Source organism: Ahaetulla prasina, chromosome 4, assembly GCF_028640845.1.
Source record: "Ahaetulla prasina isolate Xishuangbanna chromosome 4, ASM2864084v1, whole genome shotgun sequence".
Taxonomy (NCBI): Eukaryota; Metazoa; Chordata; class Lepidosauria; order Squamata; family Colubridae; genus Ahaetulla; species Ahaetulla prasina.
Window position 1 is genome coordinate 33,365,227 of NC_080542.1, and position 13,208 is coordinate 33,378,434.

The 13,208-nt window shown below is 37.7% G+C and overlaps 1 protein-coding gene across 2 annotated transcripts in view; it reads right to left on the reverse strand.

Moving 5' to 3' along the window:
- PLXDC1 (plexin domain containing 1) overlaps positions 1–13,208 on the reverse strand; it is a 102,160-nt gene that overhangs the window by 4,865 nt on the left and 84,087 nt on the right. The window contains exons 10-13 of one of the 2 annotated variants that reach the window (XM_058180804.1): positions 10,677–10,737; positions 6,260–6,398; positions 4,090–4,122; positions 751–911 (exon numbers count right to left, since the gene is read on the reverse strand). In XM_058180804.1, the coding sequence (XP_058036787.1) occupies positions 751–911; positions 4,090–4,122; positions 6,260–6,398; positions 10,677–10,737 (394 nt within the window). Of the gene's footprint in view, positions 1–750; positions 915–4,089; positions 4,123–6,259; positions 6,399–10,676; positions 10,738–13,208 lie in introns of both variants that reach the window. The other variant, XM_058180803.1, reaches the window with a different exon arrangement.

Genomic DNA, 13,208 nt, shown 5'->3' on the forward strand with positions numbered 1-13,208 from the left:
GCCCCCCCCCCGCCCCACTCTTTTAACATTTCTCCACAAACCTAAGAGTGGGAGAAGGAAGGTTAAAACAAGTCCTGTTTTAATTTAAGCAACTTTTGTGCTCTTAAATTTGCATACCATATACTTGCACCCAATGATTCAAAGTACAAAATTGCTATTGCTCTGAAGCTATAGCAGGCACATTGAAGTGGATAAGACAGGACACAAAGCAGAGCCTCTTGGGACCAGTATAAGTGATAAAGCCTTTACAATACTGGCCATTCATTTTGCCTTTAAAATTCCCCTACTTTGAGAAATGAAAAAAAGAAAAGAGGTTTGTTTGTTTGTTTTTATCTTGTCCGCTCTTCAGAGATTTTGGGCAACACGAAAGGGGTGCTAATAGATTGTATATATCCTTTGGCAGGGGTGAAATCCAGCAGGTTCTGACAGGTTCTGGAGAACCGGTAGTGGAAATTTTAATTAGTTTGAAGAACTGGCAAATTCCACCTCTGGCTGGCCCAGAGTGGGATGGGAATGGAGATTTTGCAGTATCCTTCCCTTGCCATGCCCACTAAGCCACATCCACCAAGCCACACCATGTCCATCAAGCCACGCTCACAGAACTGGTAGTAAAAAAAATTGGATTTCACCACTGTCCTGTGGAATATATAATATTGCTTTTTCCCCCTGCTGTAAACTATTTCTAAATCTTAATAAGTTCAGCTTTTTAACAAGATAAAGTATAAACAAGGGACTTATAAACAAGCTCACCTCAATGAAGAACAGAGCAGCAGTTGAAGTAGGATTACTGGTGATATAGATGCCAGCAAGAATAATAGCAGCAATCAGAAGAACTGCGAGGAGGATACCAACAATTGTTCCTGTATGGATTTGGGATCCCCCCTTTTTTGTAGGGACACGATCTCTCAAACCTTCTGGGGAGATTATTATAAGGAATGGGAAAAGAGACAGAGTGAGACTTCATAATCCAGTTCTCAATAGTGACCCCCTCCCTTCGGAATATCCTCTCTCCTCCCATGAAGTCCAGAGGGCTCTAATGCTGTTTATTTTTTCATCAACAAGTTAAAGCTATTCTGTTTGAATGAGATATTGATATTGTTCATGAGCACCTTCTTTATCTACTGATTTGTGGGTTTTTTTAATTTAATATTTTATCTTATTGATACATTCCTTGAGTCTGTTAATACAGGATATAAATCCTGGAACTAAATAGATCAATATATACTTGGTGGAGTTTCTACATTGTGCAAAATGAAGATAAAGCAAACACATTATGGTTAGCATGATGTATGAGCACAACCACTGACTGACAATAGTTCCCTATAGTTTTAGGCAAGATTCTGTTCCACTATTAACTGGAGAGCAGAGGTGGGTTTCAGCAGATTCTGACCAGTTCTGGAGAATCGGTAGCAGAAATTTTGAGTAGTTCAGAGAACTGGTAGTAAAAATTCTGGCTGGCCCCACCCCCATCTATTCTCTGCCTCCCAAGTCCCAGCTGATCGGGAGGAAATGGGGATTTTGCAGTAACCTTACCCTGGAATGGAAAGGGAATAGAGATTTTACAGTATCTTTCCTCTGGAATGGGGAGGGAATGGAGATTTTATAGTACCAATCCCTGGAGTGGGGAGGGAATGAGATTTTACAGTATCTTTCCCCTGGAGTGGGGCAGGAATGGAGATTTTACAGTATCCTTCCCCTGGAGTGGGGATGGAATGGAGATTTTACAGTATCCATTCCCTGGAGTTGGGCGGGAATGGAAATTTTACAGTATCCTTCCCCTGGAGTGGGAATGGAATGGAGATTTTACAGTATCCTTCCCCTGGAGTGGGAACAATCATTGCAAAAAAACTCATAAAACTAGGCCTGATTCACTTAACAATCACATCACTTAGTAACAGAGGTTCTGGTCCCAACTGTGGACATAAGTCAAGGACTACCTGTAAACTCTTCAAGAACTCATAGAATTATGAGTTAAACTCATGTTTAACTTATAGAATATTGTAATGTCCTTCCTGTTAAAGACTACTTCAGCTTCAATCACAACAATACAAGAGCAAACAATAGATTTAAACTTAATGTTAACCGCTTCAATCTTGATTGCAGAAAATATGACTTTTGTAACAGAATTGTTAATGCTTGGAACACACTACCTGACTCTGTGGTCTCTTCTCAAAATCCCAAAATCTTTAACCAAAAACTCTCTACTATTGACCTCACCCCATTCCTAAGAGGTTTGTAAGGCGCGTGCATAAGAGCACAAATGTGCCTGTCATTCCTGTCCTATTGTTTCCTTTCATTATATCCAATTAATATAGTTATTACATACTTATGCTTATATATATGCTTATATATTATATAGTTACTTTCATGTTTATGCTTATATATACTGTTGTGACAAAATAAATAAATAAAATAAAAAATATTGTTGGGGGGAGGGGGAATTTGTGTGTAACTTCCTGGAGGAAAGGTGAATCTAATAAACAACGTTTCAGTAGAGCATATTAATAGAACTTTTTCATATATTCTAATGCAATGCAACAATGAAGGTATGTAAGGTATATTGAGGTACTGAGGTATATAATTATTGCTCTGAATAAGATGAACATGCAGAAAATTGCATTTGCAGCAGCAGTACAAAAGAAAGAAATTGCTATGGGAAATATTTTCATACTATAGGAAATTTGCAAACCTTGTTTTAAATATAGGTATGTTTCTGTAACTATACATCCATTCATTCATAGAAGTAGTTCAGAAATAGAACAGAAGAGGAAGAGAAAGTAGAAAAAGGAGGCAACAGGTAAAATAACTGGCAAAAATATTAAAATCTACTACCAAAATAACATGATATTCTTTCCCAGCCATTAAAACAATAGCAACCCAACAAAACTGTGGGGGCCCCTGCCCTCTGGAACAAGCTGCCTCCGGGGCTTTGTCAACTCCCCGACCTCCGGACCTTTCACCGCGAGCTGAAGACGCTTTTGTTTCAATGTGCAGGGCTAGCATAAATGTAGTTTTAATTGGGTTTTTTTAAATGGGGTTTTAATCTTATTCCAATTTTTAGGCCATATATTGAATTAGTTTTTTATACTGCTTTTAACTTATGTTATATGTATTTTTTGTATTTTTATTGGCTGTGAACCGCCCTGAGTCCTTTGGGAGAAGGGCGGTATACAAATTGAATAAATAAATAAATAAATAAAACAAGTTAATGGGACAAATGGCATCGTATAACTAAGCTGTAGCAAGAAATGGTGGTGTTAAAACTATAGTAGAAGCAAAACCCATAGCAGAAGTATGGGCTGTATGGTGCTATTTGGAGCATTAACCAACAGTAAAATAAAATGGAAAAAGTGTGACTTTAAGAGTATTGGGAAGGGTTAACACTATATTGTAATAATCAAAATAGGAGGTTGCCAAGGTCTTGAAAGACAGTTGCCAAATCCCTTCTAAAAGAAAGTTTCTGTCATCTGTCAATTGCTCCTAGCTGCTGCCACCATCTGGTCACTGAAGATTATCAGATGAAAGAAAACCATCAACTCAACAACATGGATCACTCAGGGAAAGGGTCTGTTTTTGATAGAGCCTGTCTAGGAGTTTGACATGTCTTGGGAGTTTGACATGTCTTGTCTGGTGACTCTGATGCCATAAAAGAATAGAAAAATATTACCTATACCATTTGTGATTTCTTGTCTTTTTAAAAACTTCAATAGTCAGGAAGCAATTTAATTAGTTTTGGATGCAATATTTGAGCAGGGAAAGAGAAGCATCAACTACTCCTGTCAGAGATTAACAAAATGTCTTGAGGTTATTTCCTTCCTTCACAATAACATCATAGACAACATCTCTTTTATTAAGTGTTCTCCAACATCAATTGAAAAAAATAATTTGAGAGCAGTGTGTGTTATGTCAAACTCCTAAGACATTTTTTTCCAACCAGGTAATCTCCAGATGTGTTGGACTATGTCTTCAATAATTATGATGGCTAGAGATCTTGAGAGCTCTAAATAATCTGTCTGGAGAATGTCAAATTCAAAAATTTGTCCTACACAGATATATTTTCACAAACTTTGGTTTTAAGAAAGCACTTACCTTCTCCTAGATTCTGGTTCAACTTTGTGTCATCTGTAAGAACAAAACAAAAACAAAAAAGTGAAAATGAACTAGCATAACAAACTTTTCTTGACAAGTTAGATCCCTCTATGCTGTCTACTAATAATCCTTCCAGAAGAAAATCCAGAAGCATTGTGATTTAAATTAAGAGTCTGCTTCATTACCAGAGGTTTGGGTTCCTCTTAAGATGGTGCAATTAAGTTACTGAATTAGTCAATGATTTAAATACTGGAAGATACAATAACAGTTGTGGCTCAACCTCCTTCAGAAGGAATGGGCAGGCCATTGGTGTTACCTTGCCGTAGAGTACTAGAGATTCTGAGTAAGGCTATTGAAAGGAACAGATACTGAATATCTTTTTCATACCAAACTCCCCCTCCCCCACCATCCAACAGCTGGAAAAGTAGCTGACATTATTTGTTGCTCCACAGAACATATTTCTGCAGTTAAGGAACCCATATGGGTTCCAATTACTCCTGTTGTGCTTTATGACATTTCCCAATTTTTAAAATATATTTTAATCCTGTCTTTTTTATATATAATTCAGTAGTAAACATGCCAATAATTCCTACTTTTCTTGAGAGAGTGACTAGCCCAAGGTCACCCAAGGAGGAACTAGAATTCACAAGCTCCCAGTTTCTAGGCCGGCACCTCAAATTACTACATAAAATCATTATATTTATCTATTTGTTTTTGAAAGGAAACAAAAGCATGAATTCATTTGTTTTTTATACATTGCTTACTGTTACATGGTAACAGTATTATTAGTACCTATAATAATAATACCAGTAAAATAATGGTATTATTTTAATACAATAAATAAATGCAGAAGGAGTTGCCCATAAAGAGTTGGAATTGAATCAGACCAAGCTTAGGGCTGCTTTGGTGGTAACCTGATTTGAATTCTAATTCAAGATTTGTGGAATAATAATAAAAGGATATGTACCATTGAGATTGCACAAAGTGCAGTTCTTTCAATCTATTGCACTACAGTTCCCGTCATGCCCAGCCTGCATAACCAATAATGTAATTGCAGCTCTCATAATATCTTCCCAGCATGGCCTCTGGCTTCAAATGTATCTCTGAGGTCTTTCAAGTTCCACAATTTGTTTCTTTTACAAGTAAAGATTTGGCACAGCTTTCTGAACAAATTTGCACCTACACATACACATACAGTATGCATACATAAGACTTTGTAGTGATAAAATATAGGTTTTGTGTGCATATGTGTCTATATTGATATGCATTATGCATAAAATGTGTGTATGGATTCATACATCGAACATTTTTTCTTCCCTGCCAGATTTAAAAAAATGAACTAAGAAATTTATAGTTTCTCCTCATTTTTTAAAAAGTCAATTCTGTCTCAAAAGGATTTGTCCTCTCTTTCCTTCATTGCTGAAGGGCAAATATTAATGTTCTTTTTGGTTTAATTTAATTAGCAAATGAAGCAGACACTATTAAGCAGCACACTTAAATCAGTACCTGTCACTAATCTCAGAGGAGAACAAAATTTGGTGCTAATTTAGGCACATTGCACATAAAATCCTGAGAAATAGAACATTTTTTAAAAATGGGGGAAACTAAGCTAAATTGGAAAGTACAATTGGGACCTTTGATGAAATACTGCGCAGCTAAGTACTCTAAATGACTTTGCAGGGGTAAATTTGTAAAAAAAAATCAATATTGTGGTCACAACCATGCAATATAACCCCATCTCCTTTGTACATGAATGAATGCCTATTAAAAAGGGGCAGGGATTAGATACATGGTTGTGATTGCTATCTTGATTGATTTCCCCCCCCCCTTTCTTGCATAGGAAGGCTTAATTTATAATTCTTCCAAATTTACATATCCTAAGACCTAAGGGATGGTTGTTTTCAAACAGAAGACGTTGTGTTTGCTTATAGTGTAACTAAAACAATTTTGGAAGGTGAGAATTCATAGCTACATAAGAAAGGGAAAAAAACCAAGCAAATCCTTAATCAATTTCATATATGACTTGTAGCTTTCTTGAATGGGCTGGAATGGACTGAACAGTGTGTAAAAAATTAAGGGAGTTGGCTGTATAATTTGTAATTAGTCTCTGATAGCCTAAACACACATGAATCACACAGCACAGCATTTTTTAACCTCACAGGGTGCCTACCTTCTGTAGTTAAGCTGTCTATAAATTGAGAGGATGACGTGATGGTATCTTCTGGAAATGGTGTAAAGGGGCTATGATTGGGAGTTGAAGACATATAGTGTTCATCCTCCTCAAACTCTGCACAAGTCTTCTCCTCTGACTGAAATGACAAAACAAAATAGTTTCTTTGGTTTCACCTGATGCCATTCCTCTCACTAATAGCAACCATTCCAAGCTTATTAGTTTAAGAACTGCAACAGTTCCTCTTCCTCTTCCGTCTTTTTCTTTGTTAGGTCATATCTTTTAAATTATAAATCTAAGGAGAAGGATTAAAATACTACCAATTTTCAGAAACTGTATATTGTTTTTTTCCTTTGCTAAAGAGCAAGGTAAAGGTAAAATATGTTTTAAATATATTGGTGTACATTGGTGTGTGTGTATATATATATATATATATATATATATATGTAGGTCTTTGGTTATTCGAGTTTTCTCCCGCGTAAAATTAGAAGTGTCTTGGCGACATTTCGACAAAGTCTCATTCATCATCTTCAGGCTTCAGCTTCGTTCCTAGAAGCACGAAGCTGAAGCCTGAAGATGACGAATGAGACTTTGTCGAAACGTCGCCAAGACACTTCTAATTTTACACGGAGAAAACCCGAACAACCAAAGACCTATCTATCTATCTATCTATCTATCTATCATATAATAATATATATATTGTTTTCTGAGGTTTTCACGGTGTTTGTATATAGGTCTTGGTTATTCGGGTTTTCTCCCGTGTAAAATTGGAAGTGTCTTGGCGACGTTTCGACAAAGTCTCATTCGTCATCTTCAGGCTTCAGCTTCGTGCTTCTGGGAGCAATGTGTGATCGCAGCTGTTTCTTCCTTTTAACTGCTAGTGGGGGTTTGAACTGATTGGGTGGGAGCTTGGCTGTGCTCTGATTGGATGGGGGTTTTTGTGCTCTGATTGGCTGGGGGTGTGTCCTGTTTGGGTGGGGGCTTGGTTGTGCTCAGTTTAGTCTGTGTTGCAGGGGGATTTGAGCTGGTGAGCTGCATAGCTGTTGTTTGGCTTTGTGGTCGTGCTACATCTTCATAGTGGGTGTCAGTCTGCTGCATGTATGGATTGGAGGGGTTTGAAATGGCTAATGTTGCAGCTGCAGTCTGGCTTCTGGTCCTTGGTCGTGCTTCCTGATCAGTGTGGGTTTGGGTCTGCTTTCTGGGTGGATGTGCGGTGGTGACATCCTGTGTGGACCTCGTGAGTGTGGGTCTGGTGTCATTCCTCGTGTTACCACAAAGCCAAACAACAGCTATGCAGCTCACCAGCTCAAATCCCCCTGCAACACAGACTAAACTGAGCACAACCAAGCCCCCACCCAAACAGGACATACCCCCAGCCAATCAGAGCACAAAAAAACCCCATCCAATCAGAGCACAGCCAAGCTCCCACCCAATCAGTTCAAACCCCCACTAGCAGTTAAAAGGAAGAAACAGCTGCGATCACACATTGCTCCCAGAAGCACAAAGCTGAAGCCTGAAGATGATGAATGAGACTTCGTTGAAACGTCGCCAAGACACTTCCAATTTTACACGGGAGAAAACCCGAACAACCAAAGACCTATCTATCTATCTATCTATCTATCTATCTATCTATCTATCTATCTATCTATCTATCTATCTATCTATCATATAATATAATATATCTGGTGGCTCAACAGACTAATGCAGTCTGTTATTAACACAGCTGCTTGCAATTACTGCAAGTTCAAGTCCCACCAGGCCCAAGGTTGACTCAGCCTTCCATCCTTTATAAGATAGGTAAAATGAGGACCCAGATTGTTGGGGGCAATAAAAGTTGACTTTGTATATAATATACAAATGGATGAGACTATTGCTTAACACAATGTAAGCCGCCCTGAGTCTTCGGAGAAGGGCGGGATATAAATTCAAATAAAAATAATAATAAAAAAAAATACCAAGTTTAAATCAATAAACCCCATTTTCTAATCCCATATAATATAATCCCAATTCTAATTTATTTATTTATTTATTTATTTATTTATTTATTTATTTATTTATTTATTTATTTATTTATTTATTTATTTAAATTTTTATACCGCCCTTCTCCCGAAGGACTCAGGGCGGTGTACAGCCAAAAATAAAAACCCCAATAATCCCATGTTTATAATATTCTGGAAACATACAGATATGGAGCCTGCAATCTAATCGTAAAGGCTTAATCTTCCTGCTACCTCACTCCCAATATAAATTGTTTTTTAACCATTTGTTTTACTCTGGATATATCTTTTGCCCCTACCCCCCATCTATTCTTAGATGTGTCATGTCAATGTTAACTTATCTGTAGACTCAACATTTTATGTCTTTTCAATTGGTTCTTCCACATGGTCTTCAGTACCTGGAAATAACTGATGATCGGTTGCTAAATTGTGGCCACTTTTCTAACACTGTCTTTTGTTTCTTTATCTTTGTCCAAAAATATAATTCAGAGAAGTGCACGCTACCTTTTTTGATACTGCTTTTTTAAACTCTTTACACGATCAAATGCCCTGGACATTTGGAGTTGATTAAGTAAAATGGATCCAAATAAATATTCTTTAACTTCATTCTCTCAACTAGATTTTTAGCTGAATGGGGTATACAGTGTGTACCAAAAGTCAGATCCCCATATAGTAATCACAATGCAGGTAGTCCTTGACTCACGACCTCAATTGAACCTAACATTTCTGTTGTTAAGAGAGATAGTTGTTCTGCCCCATTTTATGATCTTCCTTGCAATTGTTAAGTGAATTATGGCAGCTGTTAAATAAGTGACACAACTGTTAAGTGAATTTCGCTTCCTCCTTGATTTTTGTCAGAAGGCTGCAAAAGGCGATCACATCACAGGACACCACAGCCACCATAAATATGACCCAGCTGCCAAATGTCCAAATTTTGATAATATGATCATGGGGATGTTGCAACAGTCATAAGTGTGAAAAATGGTCTTAAGTCACTTTCTTCAGTGCCATGATAACTTCGAACAGTCAATAAATGAATGATTCTAAGTCAAGGACTACTTGTATGCTTTATTAACTTTTTCCCCCCACAGAAAATATTGTTCTATTTAGGAATATTCAAAGTTATGCATCAAAAAAGTAAAAAAAAAATGTTTGGAAGAAAATGGCAATTAATTAAAATATTTAAATGTAATGTATATAATAAATTGTTTATAGGACTGACTTTTGGCACACCCTATATCTATTACTTCCATATTCTCTTCTTCTGCTTCTATGCTATCTTCATTACTGCTCCATTCTTCAAACTTCAACTGTGCAGTCCAATAGTTTTCCTTTCCTCTTTTCCTAGCTTAAATATCATGGGAATCCCTTAAATAGCAATAGCACTTAGATTTATAAACCGCTTTAGAGTGCTTTACAGCTCTCTCTAAGCAGTTTACAGAGTTAGCATGTTGCTGCCAACAATTTAGGTCTTCATTTTACCCACATTTGAAGGATGGAAGGCTGAGCCAATCTTGAGCCTGGTGAGATTTGAACTGCCAAATTGCAGGTAACTGGCAGTCAGCAGAAGTAGCTTGCAGTATTGTGCCACCTCAGCTTTCTTCTACAATTTTCTTGCATAATCTGCAAGAGTCAGCAGAAACTCCATCTATCTATCTTCAGAAACCCAGCAAATATGTCGGTTAGATTGATATCTTTTTCTCCAGAAATTCAAAATAACATACATATCATTCCCTCCTCCAAGTTTCCCCTCACAGCTACTTGTGAAAAGGTTGAGTTGAAAGATTCCAATTGGCCCACCAAGCTTCCATAACTGAGAGTGTATCTAAGTTCATCTAATCCCTTATCTACCACATGCCTAGGAACTCACATTCTTTTCAATTAATGTCTGCCCTGTATGATTCCATGCCACCACCTATCTTTACAACCTTGGCTCAGCTGCAGGAACTTCTCTGAATCTGGTATTTGGGTGGGTATAATATTGTTCTGCTATTTGGAGGCAGGAATTAATCCACTAAAGGGAACTCTTGTTTCATCTGTTTTTTAGCTTCTGAATTTCAATATATTTTAAGTCCTATAAGGAACTGCTGACTTGATATGTTTTGCTTCACTCTCTCAAGAAAGGAAGCTAAACATGAACATAACAAATTTATATTTTCTCTTGATGAGGGTACAAATTCTATGCAAAGCATCTATTTCTTTTTTTTTCAATTTCTTCTGTTTCCCTTTAGTGAGGAGTGGGGATAAGGAAAGTGTTTTCTGAAACTTGTTCTCAACATTTCGGGTTTGATAAAAATAAAGATGCGTGTGAATCATTTTTTGTGTGGACAGTGGGAACATTGGGAATGCAGACTTGCCCATTGGTGAACATTAAGCAGAACTGAATATTTTATCTTTTTACAACTTTTTATAACCATTACTTCTTGGCCGCAACCGTATTCCAGCCATTCTTCACGGTATCGGTCAAGGCCACTGGAGCACCTGCAGAAAAAGAAAGCATAAGAGCTGATACTTAAAAAAAAAATGATATGGTGGTGCTTGTTAGATGATGTTTTTACTGGGAATGTTTTTCCTAAGTTATCTAGGAAATAGTAAGATATTCTTTGTGTCCTTTTGTGGCTATAGCTACACTAAGCTAAAGTAGAGTTGTTTATTGTTCAGTGTATTGTGGGAATGTAGTATATTATATGCAAGGAACACCTGTGTACTGTTAATCTCAGTTTAACTAACTATGTGAGCCAAACCTCTAGGTAGCATTTTCTTGCACGCTTCCACTTTGCTGCATATGGGCTGCTTGTACACATGGAAAACAAATGCAAGTGTAACGCAGGAAGAAAGCATATAAAAGCACTCTATTTCTCATGAGGAATTATACCACCACTGCATAGACTAAGATTCGTAATGTTTTCAGTTAGGTACGGGAGACTTTTGAAAGATCCAGACATGAGGGGCTTAACTTCAAGAAATATACATCAAAGTGCCAAAATTAAGACTTTATGAAGTTATTTTATGAAAAACTGCAGCCACTTTATCCGAATTATCCCCCCCTGCCTTACATCCTCTCCCCCAAATTCTTGAGGCTTCCCCTCCCTCACGCCTCTAAAACTATAGCTTCCTGAAGAGGCTGTAAACTTTTTGCTAAAAAGGCCTGCTGGCATGTCTGTACCAAGCTATAGTTGCCAGGCCTTCGTAATAACAATGTTGGCATCAGAGCAAGAATTTGGAGTCTCCGTCCTCTGCATATTGTGCTAACAGAGGAAATCCCTAGGACCATCTGGTCCAATCTATGTGGGAGGGCCAAGTGATTTTCTGAAGTATGATCTTATCATCAGAATTCCCAGCTGGGTTTAGTGCACCAGACACATGGACACCAAATAAATATAACAAACACAACAAAAAGGGATTTCTTTAAGGAACTAGGGATTCCATTCCAGTGCAGCTGGGTTCAAAGCATGTAAATGTTCCCTTAACTAATTTGGATTCTTGGGTCTACCTCAAGAGCAGCACATCATGATTCCTGCCCCACCACAACCAATGGGGTTGTGATTTCCAATGGAGCCCAAACCCAGCCTATTCCTCCTGCATATTCATTAGACTGTGATTTACTGTTGTTCTGAGGAGCTTGGGAGGCAAAAGATGTGGCAGAAAACCAGTCTCTCCCAACTCACTCAAAGGTCATGAGTTACATGTTCACATGTGGATTGTTCCTGATACAAAGGTGACCAGGGAGAAAAGAACCTCATTTCTGATGTCTGCAGAGCAATCAGCTGTTGCCTTGCAACTGCACAATTTTAGGCAGCCTGTTGAGCATGCTGGGAAGTATCCCGTAGCAGATGTGGGTATTGATAGGATTCATCATTTCCATCTTCATTTCTGAATGCTTCAAAAAAAGTATACTTTTTTCTGGAATCTTCTTGAATTTTTCTTGGAATTCAAGTTAAAGTTTACACATGGATATGTATAAATCTAACGGATCTCTTGTTTTAGTTAATTATAAAAAGGTAACGGTAAAGGTTCCCTTAGCACATATGTGCTAGTCCTTCCTGACTCTAGGGGGCGGTGCTCATCTCTGTTTCAAAACCGAAGAGCCAGCGCTGTCTAAAGACATCTCTGTGGTCATGTGGCTGGCATGACTAAACGCCAAAGTCGCACGGAACGCTGTTACCTTCCCACCAAAGGTGGCCCCTATTTCTCTAATTGCATTTTTTTTACGTGTGTTCAAACTGTTGGCTGACAGAAGTAATTAGTCATAGAATTCCTCATTTCTCAGAGTGCATAACAAAAGTGTATCTACTTTATCAGGTATATTAGTCGGGACCATATATGAACAAGGCACCCTACTAAACTAGCTAAAAAGTTGATGGAAAATACTGTTTTAGAAAGATGTTGCATTTACTACCAGAAAAAATGACATGTTTAATTTGTTGCACAAATGCATTAGTGCTTTTGTTATATTTATCTTACATTTATTATCATCCCTCTGGAAATTAGACTGCCCCCTCCCCCCCCGACACTCTTTCGGAAGGTCCTGAAGATGTGATTCTGCCAGAGAAGGACAGAGCCCTTTAAATGGCTGATATGAGTGTGTGTTGTTGCAGGGTAAGGGTGGGGGGACGGCTTATTTTATTATTTGTACTTTTTAATTTTATTTCTTTTCTATTGTGTTTTTATTTCCTGTAAGCCGCTTTGAGTTGCCGTGAGCAAATAGGTGGCAATATAGATTTTCCAAATAAAAAATGAAATAGGACAGTTGTTGAAGGCCTCACTCCGCAGAGAAAGAGACTCTCAAAATGCAGCTCTTCTTCCAAAGCATATCTGGTATGTACAATTCTGCTTTAAGAGAGAATATTTATTTATTTATTTGAATTTATTTATTTATTTGAATAGGAGCCTTGAAGTTGATCATTTGACTGCACAAGTATTTCTCCCCAACTTTATGACTTCTATGTCAC